A 21,519-nucleotide genomic window follows, 5' to 3' on the forward strand; every position below is an offset into this window, starting at 1 on the left:
AAAAAAAGTTACTGATCAGAGAGAATTAATTCAAGTTATAGAGTAAAGGATTCAGGAGCGAGACATTTATTTTTTCAAACTTTCCAGACAAAAGGTCATGAATCCTGGAGATACATGCTTGGTTTCATGTGGTATCAATTTAGTTTCTTTATACAAGGATTAAGCTAAAGGGAAAGTGTGTAAGTCTTGGTATCAGAGTGCTTTTTAAAAATTTAATTTAATTTAATTTTAAGTTCCAGGATACATGTGCAGGACATTCAGGTTTGTTACATAAATAAATGTGTGCCATGGTGATTTGCTGCACAGATTAAGCCCCACATGCATTAGTTGTTTATCCTGATGCCCTCTCCCATCCCCCACCAACAGGTCCCAGTGTATGTTGTTCCCCTCCCTGAGTCCACGTTTTCTTATTATTCAGCTCCCACTTATAAGTGAGAACCTGCGGTTTTTAGTTTTCTCTTCCTGCGTTAGTTTGCTGAGGATAATCGTTTCCAGCTACATCCATGTCCCTGCAAAGGACATAATTTCATTCTTTTTTTATAGCTACATAGTATTCTATGATGTATATGTACCACATTTTCTTTATCCAGTCTATCATTGATGGACATTTGGTTGATTCCTCAGAGTGCTTTTGACTGTATGTTAGCAGAAAATCCTGCCACGAGCTGGCTTAAACAATAAAATATAATGTATCATCTCATATACAGAACATCCAGACATAGTGCATGCTGCAAGGTTAGTTGACTCAGCAACTAGATAATCTCATGAGCAACACAGGTTCTTTGGTCCCTCTCTCTGCCATCTAAAATGTCCTATTCATCCTAAAGCTAGTTTATTTTGTGGTTTTAAGAAAGCTGTCTGCAGTAATCACTATATGCATGCTTATTCATATCCAATAGGAAGGAGAGATACAGCCTCTCCTTCATGCTAAAACTAAAAATCCTTCATTCGAGCTCACTGGGGTCTCCATTGGTCGCTGTCCATCCCTCAACTTATTAATATAACTTTAGAATTGTCCACTTCTGATTGGCTTAAGCCTAGATTCCTAAACCAATCACTAGCAAGAGAGAGAGGATTATCATAACTGATTTACACTAATCAGGACCATGAAAATTAGGGAATTAATCCAAAATGTCCAGTATCCAGCTAAGAGGGGTTACAGAAACAGCAGAGGAAATGGAAGGAAAGAAACTACAAGTAAGTGATCCAAGACTTAAGATTTAATGACTGTCCTACTGGGTTTCAGACTTGCATGGGACCAGTAGGCCCTTTGTTTTGGTCAATTTCTTCCATTTTGAAAGGGAGCATTTATCCGATGCCTGTACCCACATTGTATCTTGGAAGTAATTAACTTGTTTTTGATTTTACAGACTCATAGGTAGAAGGGACTTATCTTGTCTCAGATGAGATTTTGGAATGTGGACTTTGGAGTTAATACTGAAGTGAGTTAAGACTGAGGGACTATTCAGAAAGGATGATTGTATTTTGCAATGTGAGAAGGACATGAGATTTGGGAGGAGCCAGGGGTGAAATGACATGGTTTGAATTTGTGTCCTGTCCAAATCTCATGTCTAATTGGAGGAGGGGACTGGTTGGAGGTGACTGGATCATGGGGGTGGATTTCCCCCTTGCCGCTCTTGTGATAGTGAGTTATCATGAGATCTGATGATTTAAAAGTGTGTGGCACTTCCCCCATTGCTCTCTCACTCTCTCTCCTACCCCACAATGGTAAGACGTGCTTACTTCCCCTTCCCCTTCTGCCATGATTGTAAGTTTCCTGAGGACTCTCAGTCATGCCTCCTGTTAAGCCTATAGAACTGTGAATCAATTAAACCTTTTTGCTTCATAAATTACCCAGTCTCAGGTAGTTCTTTACAGCAGTGTGAAAATGGACTAATATAGGAGTAAACCACAAAAGGGATAAACACAGGATCCATGAAATAGTCAGTCCAATTCAGGACTACAGTGAAGAAAAATCTCTGGATGGGAACTATTGTTGAGGGCAGTGGTTTGCAGCCAGTTGTGATTTTGCCTCCCCACTGGCCTGGCAGAAACAATTGGTAATGTCTGGAGATATTTTTGGTTGTCACAAGTTGGAGAGTGTGTGTGTGTGTGCGCGTGCGCACAAATGTGTGCTACTATATTTAGTGGGTATATGAGGCCAAGGATACTGAATTCTACAATGCACAACACAGCCTTCCACAACAAATAATTCTCTGGTCCAAAACATCAGTAGGGCTGAGATTGAGAAATCCTGGTCTAGAGAGTAACAAATCCAGATCAGAATAGGAGAACAGACAGATCATGGAGAGGAAAGTAGGAGAATTGTCAGGCGCGGTGGCTCACGCCTGTAATCCCAACACTTTGGGAGGCCGAGGTTGGTGGATCACGGTTCGAGACCAGCCTGGCCAATATGGTGAAACCCTGTCTCTACTAAAAAATACAAAAATTAGCCATGTGTGGTGGCATGCACCTGTAGTCCCAGCTACTCAGGAAGCTGAGGCAGAAGAATTGCTTGAACCCAGAAGGGAGAGGTTGCAGTGAGCTGAGATCGTGCCACTGAACTCCAGCCTGGGCAACACAGTGAGACTTTGAAAAAAAAAAAAAAGTAGGAGAATATCCATGGAAAGCTTAATTTTTTACAGAGTTTGAAGGAAATTAAGGGGTGCAATAATGGCAAATAAAAGAAATAGAGAATGGTAAATAAAATTCCAGAAGAAAAGATACAGTTGTTGGACTCTCCATGGCTTTGCAGGGAACTTTATTTATTTATTTATTTATTTATTTATTTACTTATTTACCTATTTACTTATTTTTGAGATAGGGTCTCACTCTGCCAGCCAGGCTGGAGTGCAGTGGAACAATTTCAGTTCACGGTGACCTCCGCCTCCTGGGCTCAGGAGGAATCACTATCCTATTACCTCAGCCTGCTGAGTAGCTGGGACCACTGGCACATACCACCATGCCCAGCAATTTTCGTATTTTTGGTAAAGACAGGGCTTCGCCATGTTGCCCAGGCTGGTCCTGAACTCCTGACCTCAAGTGATCTGCCTACCTCAGTCTCCCAAAATGCTAGGATTAGAAGCATGAGCCACTGCACCTGGCCAGGGAACAATATTTATATAGTCACAGTAATAAAATACTCTTTACTAATTGTAAACTTCTGGAATTAACTGAAAGACAGAGCACAGACAACTTTATCATCAACTTGACAATGTAAAAACACAAATGTAGATGAAAAAAGCCAGAAAGTAGAAGGGGGAGGAGGAAAGATGAAGAAAAGGCAAAAGGACATTAACATCTTCATCTTACAAAGTGGGGAGTACTATATGGTGGAACAATAAAAAAATGGAGTTACATTTGTATATATTAAAGTTATAGGAGGACCTGTAGTAAACTGTATAACTCATCACTAATATTCAGGGTCTCTTCCTACAGATCCTTCCCCACTCCCTCAGAATCAGTTTTGACAACATGTTTTAAGAATGGAAATGTGAGCAAAAGTGACGGATATCATTTCTGGGTGGAAACTTGAGAAGCCAGGACATGATTTGTCACTCTGTTTTTCCCTCTGTCACCATCATTCCAGAGAGTGATTATACTATTAGCCTGGGCCCCAGAATGAGGACAATCATGGCATGGAGCAGACCCCCGCACCATGTGATCAGCAATGGGAATGTAGTGGGAGGAACAGAGCTTAGTAATTTTAAGCACTAAAATTTTTTGATTGTTTATTACTGCAGCATAACCTAACTTATGCTATGTAACAATAAAGAAAGTAACTACAGACGCTCATTGACTTATGATGGGGTTACATCCTGATAGGCTCATTGTAAATTGAATATATTGTTAAGTTGAAAATGCATTTAATGCATCTAACCACTCAAATATAGCATAGCATAACCTACCTTAAACGTGCTCAGAACACTTTACATTAGCCTACACTTGGGCAAAATCATCTAACCCAAAGCCTATTTTATAATAAAGTGTTAAGTATCTCAAGCAATTTGTTGAATACTATACTGAAAGTGAAAAACGAAATAGTTGTATGAGTACCTGAAGTATGGTTTCTACTGAATGCATATCACTTTTATACCATTGTAAAGTCAAAACATTGTAAGCCAAGCCATTGCAACTCAGAAACCGTCTGTAAAGTGTTGTGAATTATATGAGAGGATGGAGAGTAGAGAAGTGCAAATGGGGGTGTAAGTGAGCTAAATCCTCATCTCTGAAAGCAGGAAGTCAGTAGATAGCATTTAAAAAGAAAGTAAGCAGTCATGTTATTTGGAGATATGGAGGAAACTACCAAGAAACAAACAAACCAAAAACTAATAAAAAATAATTAACCGTTATTGTCCAGGGAATAGGCATAGGATAGGAAGAGGTGGGGCAGGAGGATTTTTGTTTTTATTACAAATTCTTCCAGACTTTTCTATGTTTTCAAATAACAGTGTTTGTGTTTCTCTTGATAATTTTTTAAAATTTCCACTTATTTAACTGTGTTTTATGCAAGCTCTAAAAAAAATTATAATTTCAGGCTGCAGGAACATGGCCATAGAATCCAATGGAAATCTTCTTAAAAGGGAAGTTGTGCTTTGGTTGACTCTGATCTTACATACCTAATTTGTTCCCGAAGAACACTTCACTTTAGACCACCTAACAGTCAAACTGGTAATCTGAAAAGCACCTTCAAAATTCAGACAAAAGTAAATGGATTTTTTTTTGTTTCTGACATTTAATAAATTTTCAGAGAAAAAAATACATCAACAATAAGGTAATTTAAACTTGGAATTGGCTATTTGCAGACTTGAGGTTGGTCTACAACACACTTTTCAAGGGGTTAGAGTTAAAACTTTCTCTCTATGGATTGTTTTAGATCTGACTCTGTCTTCCAAAGCCTCCTCTACCAGAATGAAAATCTTCACGAAACTCATCCCTTACCTGACCCCCAGATTTACCGCGACCATACTGTTGACCTTCTCTAAAACCTATATCCCAATCAGTGCAGATAATCCATTCATCTAGGCAGGTCCCATTTAGAAACCACATGGCATTTTCAGCATCAGCTCTATTATGGTATTCTACAAAGCAGAAGCCACATGCTGTTTTCTTTATTTTATCCAGGCCCATAAAGATATTCCTGATACCAGATCTACTAAAGAGCTCATGTATTTTCTCTTCGGTTGTATAAAATGAAAGATTCCTCATACTCATTGTGGAGCTTTCCTTCAGTAATTTTTCCTGCTGAAATTTACTGCCACTGAACTGATGGTCCCGGCAGCAGCTCAGCTCTGAAACAGGGTCTTTACACAGAATTTTCAGGTCTTTGGACATGGTGCTGGTTGGGCAGCATGCAGATGGCCGTTTTCGGTCTAGCTTGGCAGCAGTGACACTACCACTGAAAACCTAAGTTGAGTTGAAAAAAAGAGGGCCGTCAAAAGGAGGAAAACAGAAGTATAAATCTGTGAATATTTAACATATTTGTGTTCAGATACAAGAACACTTCAGCTCCTGACCATAAGGATCATGTCAAGGCACACTAAAAATAGACAGCTCCAGTCTCCAAAACATGGTCATAAAATCCAACTTGTCAAGTCTTCCTGAAAAGGAAGTTGTGCTGTCCTTGGTTGACTTAGATCTTATATACCTAATCTATTACCAAAGAGCACTTTTAATAACACCATGCTCTTGGAAAATATGGCATAAAACAGCTAAATGGATAAAATTTGCACAGAGAATGAGCACTAACAATTCTGATTAAGGACTAAACATCAGATAAATCACATATAATCAATGTTAAAGCACAAGTACAGTTTGGACATACTCTTTCTTAATTTGCAATTCAAGTCCATAACATGGAATCAATATATTGTATTGTTGGGTTACACAATGGTCCCTATATATCATCAAATATACAAGTAACACTATAAAAATGAAAACTCTCTGGTATCATAAATTTGACCTAAATTAAGATCAGATTTTATTAGCAATAATTCCACTTGTTCAACAGGTAAAAATTCTTTTTTCTTTTTTACTAAAATTTGCTATAGCATTCAGAGGCATCAAACATGATTTAGTTGGTTTTAGCTATGCTTTTCAATAATAGGCATTAGGTCTCCCTATTTCTATTCTGCTTTGCCGTGGTTCCCAAATTTTAGCATGAAAGAAATACCGCAAAACGAGATTAAAATACAGATTCTTACAGCCCACTCTTAAGATATTCTGATTCAGTAGACTTGGAGAGGGACCGAAGAATTAACATTTTAACCTACACCTCTCAGTGATCCAGATGCAAATAGTCCAAGGATCACACTTTGAGAAACTCTGCTAAGGAAGTGCATTCCTTTAACAAACATTTACTAAGCACTCTACTTGCCAGACACTGTGACAGGTGCTATAAGTACAACAGTGAAAATACAATTTTCAGAAATCACTGTGTCCCCAGCACCTACATGAACAATGCCTTGTACACCATAGACACACAATAAATATTTGTTAACGAGTGGATGAACGAATGAGCTCATAATTGAGTGATGAAGGCAGACAAGTAAACAGGAAAATACCATATGGTATAATGAATACTATTTTAGAGATACTCATGGAGGAAGGGGAGAAGGAGTTAACATTTACTGGGGATCTACTTTGTGACAGGCACTGTGCTCACTTGCCACAACAACACCCAGGAGAAGCAATTACCTCAGTCTGGGGACAACAGAGAAGGCTTCTGGAGAAGGGACTGCATGCACTGATTCTCAAAGGACAAGGAAGGTATGTGTATGTGTGTGTTGTGGGGCCAGGGTTGTAGGAGTTTAGGGAATGAACCAGGCAGAGAGAACATGTGCAAGGGCAGAACACAAAGAAAAAATAAAAGCCCAGAAAACTGAAAAGGAAGATTAAATAAAACTAGATGTAAACAACAGTGCTGTGCAATTCAAAGCAATGAAAATGGGAGTCCCTATTTAGATGTCATTTGAAGAAAAGTAGGAAGCCCACTGGCCAAAAATCATCTTCCTGACAGCCTGTCAAGGATGTCTGAAAGTATACCACTGGAAACTCATTACTTTAAGTCATTGACAAATTGCCCCGTTAAAAAACAAATATCCCTCCTAGACTTCATTTCCTTTTTTTTTTTTTTGATCTGGTTACTAGATAAGCTATCAGAGAATGTGATAGCTATAGTGGATTTCATTTCATCCAGGCATTGGACAAAGTTTCCCATAATTCCCTTGTAGATGAGATGGCAAAATATAAGCTGGATGCTTCAGGCATTTGTTGAGATGAGCCTATAACTAGTTGAACAACTATAGCCAAAGAAGCGAACAAATGGTTTGGTGTCAGACTGGAAGGAAAGTTCTAGTAGAGAGCCAAAAGACCCTATTACTGGCCATGTCTTGTTTGGGTCATTTATAACCCGGCTCACTACAAACGAGCTTTTAAAATGGTCAGAGCAGTCCGAAGACAATGGGCTGCCTTGAGCTAGGCACCCAGTAATCAAGCAGTGGAGATGCCCCTTTGAATCAATGCAGTGTTATGAATCAAGCATGAGTTTTGAAGTCAAAAGACCTTGGTTCAAATCTCAACTTCACCATTTACTAGCAATATCACCCAATCACTCAGCTACTTGGAAGGCTGAGGTGGGAGGATCTAGAGCCCAGGAGATCGAGGCTGAAGTGAGCCATAATTGTGCCAGTGCACTCCAACCTGGGTGACAGAGTGAGACTCTGTCTCAGAAAATTAAAAAAAAAAGTATAAATGTAAAATATTACTTTTAACCTCAACACATGGCAAAAGGACAGATTGATGGATATTGGGAAAGATAACTGACTTGGGAGCTTTGTTTTATAATTTGAGGCATCCCCTACTTTATTCCTCTCTTCACTTGTTTCTCCATTCATTCAATAAACATTTATAGAGCACTGTTAAATTCTGGGGAAACAATAAAAACTAAGATGCAGCCCCTTCCCTCAGGTAGCTCACAATCTGGGGAGACGGACAACTTCACATATAAATTGCAACGCAATGTAATTATTCTAATCACAGGAGCACACAGTAGGCCCGGAGGTAGCACAAAGAAGGGAGTACAAAACTACAGAGGAGAATGAGGAGGGGAAAACAACTTTCTAAAGGACCTGATTCCTGAGCTTTTTTAACAAAAAATTTACATAGTATTTACTTTTTTGAATAGTGAATTCAGATTTGTGTTACAAAATACAGAATGTACAAATAGGTGGAAAAAGTAAGTCTTCTTCCCACTCCTGTGCCCCAGCCACCCAATCATTGTCACTAGTTTCTTGTGTATCTACCCAGACATACTGAGTCCAATTTTGAAAGCTGAATGAAGATTTGACTGGAAGACCAAGGGGTCATTCTAGGCAGAGAGAACAGTGTGTATGAAGGCATGAAGGCATGGTGGGGGGTATTCAGTCTGACATTATTTGGGCAAAGAAAATAAGGAAAAGATGATAGGAGATAAGATTGGAAGGGTAGACAAGGTCAGATTGTGAGGGGCCTTGTAAGCCTTGTGGAGCAGCATGGACTGTACCAGTAAGCAGTGAGAACCATGATAGGGCTTCAAGCAGAGGAGTGATGTGATCTGATTTGCATTAGAGAAAATGTATTCTATCACAATGTGAAGGATAGGCTAAGGGGGAGTAGGCCAAGAGGCAGGAAGACCAGTTAAGGAGCTATTTGAATAGCTAAAAAATGAAAAGATGATGGAAAGCCTGGACTAATAATATTCTGTAGTAACATAAAGGAAAGACATATCAGATAGAAACTTAGAAGATAGACTGAACAGGTCTTGGTGACTGGTTGAATGAGAATTTAGGATGACTACCAAGCTTTCAACACTGTGTAGATAGAGGTCAACTGTGTAGATAGAGGTCTGAGTCACCATGGTGTCAGTGGGCAGATAGAGGAGGAAGGGCAGATTAGAGTAAAAAGAGGCATTTGGAACATACTGAGTTTGGTCTTGAGGTACCTGTAGGATGTGCCATATTATACCTGTCAAGTATCAACTAGTATACAGGTTTGGAGCTCTCAAGAGAGGTCTGGGACTACAGACACATATTGGGGCTCAATAGTATGGTAGATAAAACCATGGGTATTGATGAGATGATCTAGGGGAAAGGTGAGGAATGAAAAAACCTGGGAAAGACTGGCATTTAAGGGGTGGCAGACGAAGAGCCCACGAAAGAGCATAAGGAGTAATCAGAGAGGAATGAGGACAGCCAGAAGATGTGCAACATCACCAAAGCCAAGGAGTAGACACTTTCAAGTGATTCATGAGGACAGAAGTAGGGTGAGAGCAATCAATTATGTTAAATACATCAGAGAGAGGTCCAGTAAAATAAAGACTTAACATTGTTCATTCGATTTGGCAATTAGGATGCCATTGGTTTACTTAACAAGAGAAATAACAGTGGTGTTCTGGAACAGAAAAGCCATAGTGGAGGCTGAGTTTTTAACAGGAGGTGAGGCAATGGAGAGTGTCTATACTTTAGAAAAGATTCCACAACAATAAAAGAAGAGAAATAGGGCAAATGCCAGTTGGGGATAGAGGTGAAGGAAAATTTGTTTGTTTCCTTTTTTAGGAGTGAAAGTTGATCATGTCTGAAGGTTGATGGGAAGCAGTCAGTAAGCAGAGAAGGAGTTGTTGAAGATACAGATGAGAGGAGGGATAACTGATGAAGTAAGTCCTCAAGGAGGTGAGAAAGAATGGCTCCAAAGCACACGTAGAGAAATTAGCTGTGAACTGGAGAAGCTATGTCTATTTCTGCAAGACCAAAAAAAAAAAAAAAAAAAGAGAGAGGTTAGGACGTGTAAGGACACAACTATGTGGCAGGGTGGGGTAAGGGCAGGAAAATGGGTGTTAGCATCCAATGACCTAGATTTTCATAATGGAATGAGAGGTGAGATCATCTGCTGAGAATAAAGTGGATCATTGAAAATGGTTGGTGAAGCAGAGTGGAGGTAAAATGATTGAAAGGATGAAGCTTATAAATGGGTCATCTATGAGGACATTAAGATCACTCAGGATGGTGGCTAGAGTTGGGGTGGAAAGGAAGACTATCAGTGAGGAGGTGAAGTCCTCAATAAGTGAGAGTACTAAAGTACAGCAGATGACAGTAGGAAGGATTGGAAGAGGGTGACTGTACCATCTCCAGGCCCCATGGGGTAAGAAAGAACAGAGAACCTCTACCACTGAAAACGGAGGTTTCTAGTAGATGTTAGGTAACTGACCCAAAGTAGGTACTCAATAGATGTGAAGAAGTGAGTTACTCTTTCTTAAGCTAGCATGATCATAAAATTGCATCAGACCATCACAAGAAGTGGCAGTCCCAATGTACTCCATGCTGGTCAAACTACACAGCGAGCAGTATGTTCCATTTTGAGGTACCGTATTTTAAAGTGAACATTTATAAATCATAGTGCATCTAATGTTTATTGAATGAATGAAGGTCAAGAAGTAACTGAGGACTGATTAAAATTGGGGATGTGTAGTCTAGCAAAGAGATGGTTAAATGAGGATATGACAAATGTCATGAAACATTGAAAGTGCTATTTCTGCTTCATATGATAAAAGTAAGATTAATGGATAGAAGTTAAAAACAGATTACAATTCTTTTTTTCGCAGAGTTTTAAATTCATCCAGTGATAGAATGTGAACTTACCTAATCTATTCATGTGGAGGCTTCATGAACACCTACCTGCTGAAGGTGTTAGAAGGGTCACCCCCAAGGTTAACTTCCCCAAAGGTTAAAGAGAAGATAGAAAAACAATCCAGTTGCCAGGGACCACAGATCATCAAGTTGATCTGTAAACACTGTGAGAGAATATTTCCTACCTAAAAAGTAGAGCTTGGTTGGAGTGGAAAGGTTTCCTTGACTCTTGCTATTGGGGAAAATTAGTCAGAGAGTCTAAATAGAAGAAAAACATGAAGAATGGCTCAAAATGATCAGTCAAAATCCTAAGAGGACGGAGGAGAGGAGGTGGCAAAATAAAGTAAATAATCTTCCAGGAAACAAATTTCACTGGGCTTTTGGAGTTGGCAGGACTCTGCAAAGAATCTTTTCAATGATTGCCTTAAACGAATGCTGGGATTGTTTCAACTATGTGAAGAAACAAGGATCTGGACTCTTTAAAAAGCCAGGCTGCTTCCTGCTCCAGATGAAGGCAATAGCTCTGAGAAAGGAAATTAGAAAGCGCTGGGACAGTGGTGTTACTACATGCCTTACCTTTATAAGACTGTTCCTAATGGGAGAGAGAGTTGAGAGCCATTGTGGAGGAGTGGAACCCTGTGGCCAAATACCTACTTTGTGCCAAGAGAAACTCATGTTTGATTGAGACTGCTTAGTGCTCAGAGTGACAGAAGATGTTCATATGTATTTAACACCTATATTGAGTAGTTAAACATAAACATGTCATGGGGGTGAGAGATGAGAAATTACTTAATGGGTACAATCTATACTGTTTGGGTGACGGTTACATTAAAAGCCCAGACTTCACCACTCTGCAATATATCCATGTATCAAAACTGCACTTGAACCCCTTAAATTTGTACAAATAAATAAATAAATAAACATAAGCTGAAACAGACTGGCAGAACTAAAGTGGAGACAATGCCCTGAGACAGCCTACAGGAGAAAAGAGGATAATAAGTGACTGTTTAGTGTAGAAGCTGATCTGGATTAAATTAGGAAGCAGGTGTTAATGGATGTTTGAATGTTTTTGTTCATCATTTGCACTATATGGCCTTACTGTTCAAAGTGTTGTCCATGGACCAGCAGGAGCAGCACACCTGGGAGTTTTTTAGAAATGCAGGATCTCAGGCCTCTCCCTAGACCTGCTAAATATGATCTGCATTTTAATGAGTTTTGGGTGCTTTGAGTGCACCGTACAGTTTGAGAACATTGACATATGTGGCTTCTTAGTTGAACTTTTCCCTAACAAATTCTCTGTTCCTTCCTCCTTCCTTCTCTCCCCTCTACCACCTCTCCTAGTTTCCCAATCTTTGTTTCCTTATGATCTGGCAAATAACTGTAATCATGGCTGATAGCCCCAAAAGTGGTATTCCCGATATACCCAGATAAAGAAAAGTAAAGAAAAGAAACGAGTAATCAGATATATATTGTAAACACAGATTTGGGCAGTAGGAAACCATTGACTTGGCCTCTAATTTTGCTGTCTGTGTAACTTTTGTCAAGTTAATTGACCTTTCTGAGCCTCAGTCTGTAAAATAAGGGTCTTTATAGTATTTACCTCATAGTGTCATTGTGAGAATGAAATGAAATGAGGGGAAGGTATGTAAACTGCCTAGCACAGGGCCTGACACACAGTAAGTGCTCAGTATATGGTAGTCATTATTATTGAAAGCCATAAGTTTTGAAGTAAACTTAGAACTATGTTATGATTCCACAGACTTTCAAAGTCCCCATGAGTCTTTCTGGAGAGCCTCCAGAAAACCCTGTGTACCTCATCCAATTCAGCTTTCTTGACTCCGGTGCCAGTAGCCAAGCTAAAGTATTTCTTATTCCCTTGGATTGTCTTCTTGTTTTTGCTGAATTACCAAGATTTCTTACTTTTTCATTGCAAATGGCCCACATTTTTAGTACATTAAAGCTAAAAAAATCTTTTGTGGGCTGGCCTGGAAATGTAGCTCAATTTATAACAATTTTTTTCTCCTATGGAAAAATGCACGTCACCTTCCAAACAATTGACTTGAGAGTGAACTTTGAGAGCTCAGCCTGTCTGTAAGTTGGAGGCCCCCTGTATGTCAATATATGGAGTGGTCACAAAGGCTAGGTAAACCAAGTCCAGAATTCCAGAGGTGGCTGAAAGACAAATGAGAATGCTACCAGGAGTGGAAAGTAGGGCAAATGGATCAATCTGAGTGCACAGTATCAAGATTTAGAAAGCTAATACAGGAAGGGAGATATACCTCTGGAAGGATATTAAAAATAGCCACAATGACAACACAAACCATTTTTTTTACTGTATTAGGTCAGGAGCCCCTAATCGGTAGCTTGGGATCTGCGAACAATATCAAGGCCTTGCAAGCTAACTCTCCAACATGATCGCCCTTCTCCTGCCCTGCTCTCTGCAGTTTGCCTGGATTCTCAGCTCAGAGAGGAAGACAGTAAGCAGTATCTCCCCAATCCTCTTCACTCCCACACCCTGACAGCCAGCCCCCAGATTCAGTCAACTTCCTTCTACCCTTAATTTCCCTCTTCCCAGGGAGATCAAGGCATCAGGAATATACAACACAGTTTTTCCTTACAAAAAGGATGAGGACTCCTGTATTGGGTAAAATGAGATGACTGGTGAAAACAGGGCCCCCAGGATGGAGAGGACTGGAAAGACAGTAACATAGGACCATGAAAAAGCAAAGTACTTTTGTGCCTTCTCCCTGAAGTCATTAGCAAGAAAACCAATTGCATCTGGGGGAACTCTGGGTTAACACGGCAGCAAGATAACACAGTCTGATACCCACCATCCAGGAATGCCCATTAAAATATCCATGAAGCTCTGCAACAAAAAACTAAAACTTGCACTAGCTACAGAAACTAGGAGAAAAGGGACTGTTGATTGCTAATGGAGAAGGAATTTCTGCTAGCTGTTGTGGGGAGATGGGGTTGGACTGAGGAACATATTTACAACCTACATACACTCTACCCTCCTATCCAGAACAGCAAACGTGCAAAACAAAGTTGGGGAAAGCTTTTGATTCACTTCTACCAACTGTCCTTAGATTGGAAATACAGAGGCTGATCAGAAAACCAATGTCATCCCTTTACTATATAGAAAATATTTTCAGAGGCAATAGCAGCTCTGTTCCACTTCTTCTACCATCAGTTCCTCTATTTTATTTTATTTCTTTTCTTTATTTCCTTTTCCTGTTTTGTTTTGTTTTTGTTTGTTTGTTTGTTTTTGAGACAAGGTCTCGCTCTGTGGCCCAGGCTGGAGTGCAGTGGCACAGTCACAGCTCACTGCAGCCTCAACCTCCCAGGCTCAAACAATCTTCCCACCTCAGCCTCCTGAGTAGCTGAAACCACAGGTGCATGTATGCCACCACACCTGGCTAATTTTTTTTTTTTTTTTTTTGTAGAGAGGGGTTTTGCCATGTTGCCCAGGCTGGTCTTGAACTCCTGAGCTTAAGTGATCCACCGGCCTCAGCTTCCCGAAGTGTTGGAATTACAGGCATGAACCACCACATCCGCCCAGCTCCTCTATTTTCTATATGCGTTGTGGAGACCACAACTTGAGAACACCACGTGGCTGGTGATGGTGGTAGCGGTGGTTGGGGCCAGAGATTGTTATCGGGAAAAGTTCTGAACATAAGCATGCTTGCAGACATTATATCTGAAAAAATGTTATGTGTAACATGTAATTTCATATTACATATATAAACATGTAATATGTAATTTCGTGTAATATGAAATAATGTAACATGTATAAATTGCAGAGTTGAATGACCCAAAGATCAGAGATGGAAGATTCCATCTATCTTAGTCCAGTCAAACCTAAAAATAATGACAGCAGCAACAATAACACTATCAACTGTCACCATTTGCTGGGCAATTATATGCCAGACACTATACTAAGTACTTTACATGCCATGCATTATCTTATGTGTTCCTCATAGTAAACGTAACTTGCCATTCATGTTTGTTTGAAAAGGTCAGGTAACAATAATGACGTCTACCACATATTGAGCTGTGACTATGTGGTAGGTACTAAGTGTTATAAATCCACCATCTCATTAGATGAATGCCTACTAGGCACTAAAAATGGGCTTGGATAAGCACTTTGTCCTTCTCAATTCATCCTTCAAGCCATCATCTCCTCTAGGAAGCCTTCCTTTACCCTTCCAATCTGTGTTTGGTATGCCCACTCTTTGTTCCTTCCATCACCATTCTGTGCTTCATTCCATGACAATCCTTTTCATATATACTGTGATTGTCTCCTTACTTGCCTGTGCTCCAACCCTGGACAAACACACACACACACACACACACACACACACATACACACACATGCACACACCAGACTGTGAGCTCCAGAAGAAAACACTGTAGATATTAGGAGGTAATAATATATGGTCTCCGTGAAACAGTTCTACAAAGACAGGTTGATGTATATATTAATTAGCTTGATTGTGGTAATCATTTCACAATGTATATCAAAACACCATGGAGTACACCTTAAATATATACAATTCTTGGCCAGGTGCAGTGGTTCACGTCTGTAATCCCAGCACTTTGGGAGGCCGAGGCAGATCACTTGAAGTCAGGAGTTCAAGACCAGCCTGGCCAACATGGTGAAACCCTGTCTCTACTAAAAATACAAAAACTAGCTGGGCATGGTGGCACATGCCTGTAATTCCAGCTACTTGGGAGGCTGAGGCAGGAGAATCACCTGAACCCGGGAGGCAGAAGTCGTAGTGAGCCGAGATCGCGCCACTGCATTCCAGCCTTGGCGACAGAGTGAGACTCCCTCTAAGTTTAAAAACAAAACAAAACAAAAAGGCACGTGCCACCATGCCAGACTAATTTTTATATTTGTAGTAGAGACAGGGTTTCACCCTGTTGGCCAGGCTTGTCTTGATCTCACTGCCTCGGCCTCCCAAAGTGCTAGAATTACAGGAGTGAGCCACTGTGTCTGGCCCCCAAGGACAGCTTTTCAGTTTCCCTCAGTTCCCCATCTTCATATTTTATTTCCCCTTGGTTAATCAGATATTTATTAGGTATCTACCATGCCAAGCACTGTGCTAAGAAAGCTTGTAGAAACAACCTAAGTGTCCATTGATGGATAAAAATGAATTTTTATCCATTCAATTTCCAAATTAATTTCTAATTTTTTTCTACAAAATTCAATTTCTAAATATAGAAATGGTGGTGTGTATATATATATATATATACACACACACGTATGTGTGTGCATATGTGTATTGAGTATATATGTATATGTGTATATATGCATATTATGTTTATGTGTGTATATTATGTGTATATATGTGTATGTGTGTATATATATAATAAAATATTATTTAGCCTTAGAAGGAATCCTGCCATTTGTAATGACATAAATGATCCTGGAGGATATTTTGCTAAGTGAAATAAACCAAACACAGAAAGAAAAATGCTACATGATCTCACTTATATGTGGAATCTAAAAAAACTGAATTCATCAAAGCAGAGAGTAGATGGTGGTTACCAGGGGTAGGCTGGGGAACACATGGGGAGATGTTGGTCAAAGGGTTCAAAGCTTCAGTTATATAGGATGAATAAGTTCTAGAGATATCATGTACAGCATGGGGAATATAGTTAACAATACCTTATTGTTTACTTGAAATTTGCTAACAGCGTAGATCTCACTGCACACACACGCACACACACACAAAGTTAACTATGTGAAGAGATGGATATGTTAGCTTGACTGTAGTCTATGTGTGTATATATGTGTGATATACCTATATCTATATCTATATCTATATCTATATCTATATCTATATCTATATCTATATCCAGTCATGATGTACACCTTAATATATACAATTTCGATTAAAATGTAAAATAAAAACAAAAAATCTGTGGTTGAGAACATTAAAGCTCCCAAACCTGGCTACCTTTAAGAATCATCTGGGGACCTTTTAAAAATACAGATCCCTGCTGGACGCAGTGGCTCACACCTGTAATTGCAGCACTTTGGGAAGCCGAGGTGGGCAATTCACCTCAGGTCAGGAGTTTGAGACCAGCCTGGCCAACATGGTAAAACCCCGTCTCTACTAAAAATACCAAAATTAGACAGAGCGAGACTCCGCTTCAAAGAAAAAAAATACATATATGTATATATGTATGTATATATATGTATGTATATATGTGTGTGTATATGTATGTATATACATGTGTGTATATGTGTGTGTGTGTGTATATATATAGAGAGAGAGAGAGAGAGAGACAGAGAGACAGAGAGATAGAACGATAGATGGATCCCAGGATGGGCGTAGTGGCTCACGCCTGTAATCCCAGCACCTTGGAGGCGGAGGCAGGCGGATTGCTTGAGCTTGGGAGTTCAAAACCTGCCTGAGCAACATGGCAAAGCCCCATCTCTACAAAAATAAAAAATAAAAAATAAATTAGCCAGGCGTGGTGGTACTCACCTGTAGTCCCAGCTGCTCGGGACACTGAGATGAGAGGATCGCTTGAACCCGGGAGGCGGAGGTAGCAGTGAGGAGAGATCGTACACTTGTAGTCCCAGCTACTCAGAAGGCTGAGGAGGGAGGACCCCTTGAGGCAGGGAGGCCGAGGCTGCAGTGAGACGAGATCATGCCACTGCACCCCAGACTGGGCTGCAGAGCCAAACCCTGTCAAAAAAAAAAAAAAAAAAAAAAAAGCTGGCCTTTGTGGCTCATGCCTGTAATCCCAGCACTATGGGAAGCCCAAGGCAGGCAGATTACTTGAGCCAGGAGTTGAGACCAGCCTGGGCAAAATGGCGAGACCCTGTCTCTACAAAAATTAGCTGGGCGTGGTAGCACACGCTTGTAGTCCCAGCTACTCAGAAGGCTGAGGTGGGAGGACCCCTGGAGCCCAGGAGGTAGAGACTGCAGTGAGCTGAGATTGCACCACTGCACTCCAGCTCTGGGCGACAGAGGAAGACACTGTTTCAGTAATTATAATAATAATAAGGCGGGGCTTGGTGGCTCCTGTAATCTCAGAACTTCGGGAGGCCAAGGCGGGTGGATCTTAAGCTCAGGAGTTCAAGACCAGCCTGGGCAACATGGAGCAACCCAGTCTCTGCTAAAAATACAAAAATGAGTCCTACGTGGTGGCGTGTGCCTGTAATCCCAGCTACTCAGGACGCTGAAGCACAAGAATCGCTCGAACCCGGGAGGCAGAGGTTGCAGTGAGCCGAGATTGTGCCACTGCACTCCAACCTTGGTGACCAAGCGAGATTCTGTCTTTAAAATAAAAAAAAAAAAAAAAAAAAAAGTGAACTTCCCAGGTGATTCTAATTCTAATGTAGCCATCCTGGTGCAGATCCAAGGCCTGAAGTTTGGGTGGGCTTAAGTGACACTGACTCAGGGTCAAGTCCCACCTCTGTCCCTTGCCAGCTGTGTAACCTTAGAAAACAATTCCATGTCTCTGAGAGCCATGAAAACAACGTTGCCTCACAGGCCTGTGATGATGAATCAGTAGAAAATGGCTATAAAACTTTTAGCACAGGGCTTGGCATATAGTAAAGGCTCATTCATCTAATATTGTTAATATTATAAGGAGGCTGGTCTAGAACTCTTCTCCCAGGCTGGAGTGCAGTGGAGCAATAACGGCTCACTGCAGCCTCGACCTACCCGGGCTCAGGTGATCCTGATCCTCCCTGCGTAGCTGGGACTACAGATGCATGCCAGCATGCCCAGGGAATTTTCATACTTTTTGTAGAGATAGTGTTTTGCTGTGCGGCCCAGGCTGGTCTTGAAATCCTGGCCTCAAGGGATCTGCCCACCCCGGCCTCTCAAAGTGCTGGGATTACAGGCATGGGCCACTGCACCCGGCCTTAGAACATGGACCCTTAAAAATTCAGGGGAGGGGCCGGGCGCGGTGGCTCAAGCCTGTAATCCCAGCACTTTGGGAGGCCGAGACGGGCGGATCACGAGGTCAGGAGATCGAGACCATCCTGGCTAACACGGTGAAACCCCGTCTCTACTAAAAATACAAAAACTAGCCGGGCGAGGTGGCGGGCGCCTGTAGTCCCAGCTACTCGGGAGGCTGAGGCAGGAGAATGGCGTAAACCCAGGAGGCGGAGCTTGCAGTGAGCTGAGATACGGCCACTGCACTCCAGTCCGGGCGACAGAGCGAGACTCCGCCTCAAAAAAAAAAAAAAAAAAAAAAAAAATTCAGGGGAGGCTGGGCATGGTGGCTCACACCTGTAATCCCAGCACTTTGGGAGGCCGAGACAGGTGGATCACGAGATCAGGAGATCAAGACCATCCTGGCTAACACAGTGAAACCCTGTCTCTACTAAAAATACAAAAAAATTAGCCAGTCGTGGTGGCGGGCACCGGTAGTCACAGCTACTTGGGAGGCTGAGGCAGGAGAATGGCATGAACCTGGGAGGCGGAGCTTGCAGTAAGCCGAGATCACGCCACTGCACTCCAGCCTGGTGACAGAGTGAGACTTGGTCTCAAAAAAAAAAAAAAAAAAAAAAAAAAAAAAAATTCAGGGGATAGGCTGGGCACCGTGGCTCACACCTGTAATCCCAGCACTTTAGGAGGCCGAGGCTGTTGGATCATCTAGGTCAGGGGTTCAAAACCAGCCTGGCCAATGTGGCAAAACACCGTCTCTACTAAAAATACAAAATTAGCCCGGTGTGGTGGTGGCGTATGCCTGTAATCCAAGCTACTGGGAGGCTGAGGCAGGAGAATTGCTTGAACCTGGGAGGCGGAGGTTGCAGTGAGTCAAAATTGCACCATTGCCTGGCCTGGGCAACAAAAACAAGACTCCTTCTAAAAAAATAAATAAATAAATATTCAGGGGATAAATTAACTCAGATGGGAAAATATTACATCTTTGTTTTCACCAGTCTGTAACTGAAATTTAGATTTCCTTCAACTACAAATGCAGAGAACAGATCACGATAGTGTTAGCAGTACCTGTGAATTTGTCCCCAATAGAAATCACAATTTTATGTCACATTACTGTTACTACAGGTATCTTTAAATATGTTTACAATTATCATTACTTTCAGGTTGCCATGGTTATGAGAGTTGCTTCTATATCTTATTTATTATATTAATAACAAGCACTTCTATAACTATACCAGCTTCCATGTCTTACATTTTATTCTCCAGTAACACTGAACTGTTTTGTAATCCACACCCAGATATCAGCATACACACTGTTCTCAGCCCCAAGCCTCTCTTCACTAGTCTCTCTACCTAGATTGCCCTTCTTTTCTGCCAGAGCTAACCCTTCCTCCACACCCTCACAAGACATGCCACCCCCCATTCCCCTCACACACACCAGGCCTCCATCACCACTTAGTATTTGTACTGTTTTTGTCTGTCTACATCTCTTTCTCCAGCCAGACCATGAAGTTTTTGGGAGCTTGGGCTGTTTTGTTTACCTGTGAATCCCCGCTTACACTATACCCGGCACAGGACAAGCGCACAGTGACTGTTGAATGAGTTCATCTGAGAAAGAGATGCCCCTTATGCCCTCTTTCTGCTCCACCCAGAAAGCTACCAGCTCTATCTGGAAGTGGCCCCCCACCCCCTGCTTTCTGAGTTTATGCAAGAACGTTTTGCTGCCTGGAATCTCTCCATCCAGCACAATATATGTCAGCAAAGCAAGGCTTCACAGAAAGGAGCCAAGGTGGCCCTGCCCAGTCAGCCTTCCCCCGAGGAGGTATGCAATATGTCAGTACAAGCTGGACTTGTATGCAAATACATACCAGCTCCTGAACTCTATCTCTGAACTATCTAGTTTTTTTATATCTCAATTATATTTACTCTTGATCAACCTGGATACAGTATGGAAAGCTGTACTGAATTATTAACAATACTGCTCGAGAGCAAGGACTACAACAAGGGAAATGTCAAGGGGACAGACTCTTGAGTTTAATGGTGCCAAATGCCAAGAAGGAAATACTTCTACCAGGGCCTCATCCCAAGGTTATGCACAAAGATAAGAGGACTCAGGCAAATATAGAAATAAAAGTCCCGCAGTTCACGAAACACAACTTAAATAACATTTATGGACCTAATATATTTTGTTATAACGTTTAACATGAAATAATTATAAACAAGAGGAAAAACATAAACACTGTAATTAAAAAACAATTAGTAGACTATAAGTATACACAATGCAGATGAAATTTCGTATTCTACTACCTCCTCTGGCTTTTACCCAGAACATAAAAAAAAAAGTGAAGAAGAAAAAGGGAAATTAATGCATCTAAAGGGTTTGCTTTTGAGAGGAGAAATAGAGACTCCTCAGCAGTCTGTTAGAACAAAACGACCATACTCTCAGTTTTGCAGGTATGGTCAGTGACCCCCAGCACCTCTTTCACCTCTGACCTTGGGATCCTGTCAAGAGCGAGAGGTACAGCCTTTTTCTGACTTTCTGGCTGCTACAGCATAGAGACCACAACCCCACCTCCATTTTCCCCAAATTGCAGGGCACATATAGGACCCACGGGGCGTTGGGAATAAGAGTTACAGTAGTTGGCCGCTCTTTGCTCTTAATCACAGGGCTGATGTTTGTGGTACCTGGAGGAAGTTTCAAATCTATGGAAGTCCAATCTCCGTAGATTTGGAGGGACTCAGGCCAAGTGAAGCTCCACTAGAAAAAAGGGCGGCTCTGGGCCTGATTGGTGTTCCTGCCTATTAGCTGGAGCTCTCTTAGTGTAGGAGCATGTTCCTGCCTATTAGCTTGGCCACGGAGCTCTCATTGTAGGAGCTCCGCCTCCTACGCTTCTTCCCTGCTGTTCTTAGAACCAACGCACTGTGGGTTCCACCAGGAG

The 21,519-nt window shown here is 41.3% G+C and overlaps 1 protein-coding gene across 2 annotated transcripts; it reads right to left on the minus strand.

Moving 5' to 3' along the window:
• Positions 1-3,704: 3,704 nt before the first annotated feature.
• Positions 3,705-21,473, minus strand: NCBP2L (nuclear cap binding protein subunit 2 like). Of its 2 annotated transcripts, none has more exons than XM_033201529.1 (2): positions 21,074-21,197; positions 3,705-5,406 (listed from the first exon to the last, which is right to left on the minus strand). In XM_033201529.1, exon 2 carries the CDS (start codon positions 5,332-5,334, stop codon positions 4,873-4,875), a length of 462 nt encoding a protein of 153 aa, XP_033057420.1. In that variant the 5' UTR covers positions 5,335-5,406; positions 21,074-21,197; the 3' UTR covers positions 3,705-4,872. The 2 variants fall into 2 exon arrangements, with proteins under 2 accessions (XP_033057420.1, XP_033057419.1); XM_033201528.1 differs by lacking the exon at positions 21,074-21,197 and adding an exon at positions 21,266-21,473 and having other exon boundaries at positions 4,812-5,406.
• Positions 21,474-21,519: the final 46 nt, after the last annotated feature.

The sequence above is a fragment of the Trachypithecus francoisi genome, unplaced genomic scaffold, assembly GCF_009764315.1.
Source record: "Trachypithecus francoisi isolate TF-2019V2 unplaced genomic scaffold, Tfra_2.0 Lachesis_group6, whole genome shotgun sequence".
Taxonomy (NCBI): domain Eukaryota; kingdom Metazoa; phylum Chordata; class Mammalia; order Primates; family Cercopithecidae; genus Trachypithecus; species Trachypithecus francoisi.

Bases quoted from the DNA above. Each gene is read 5' to 3' on its own strand.
- NCBP2L (XM_033201529.1), bottom strand. From the start codon at position 5,334: ATGTCCAAAGACCTGAAAATTCTGTGTAAAGACCCTGTTTCAGAGCTG.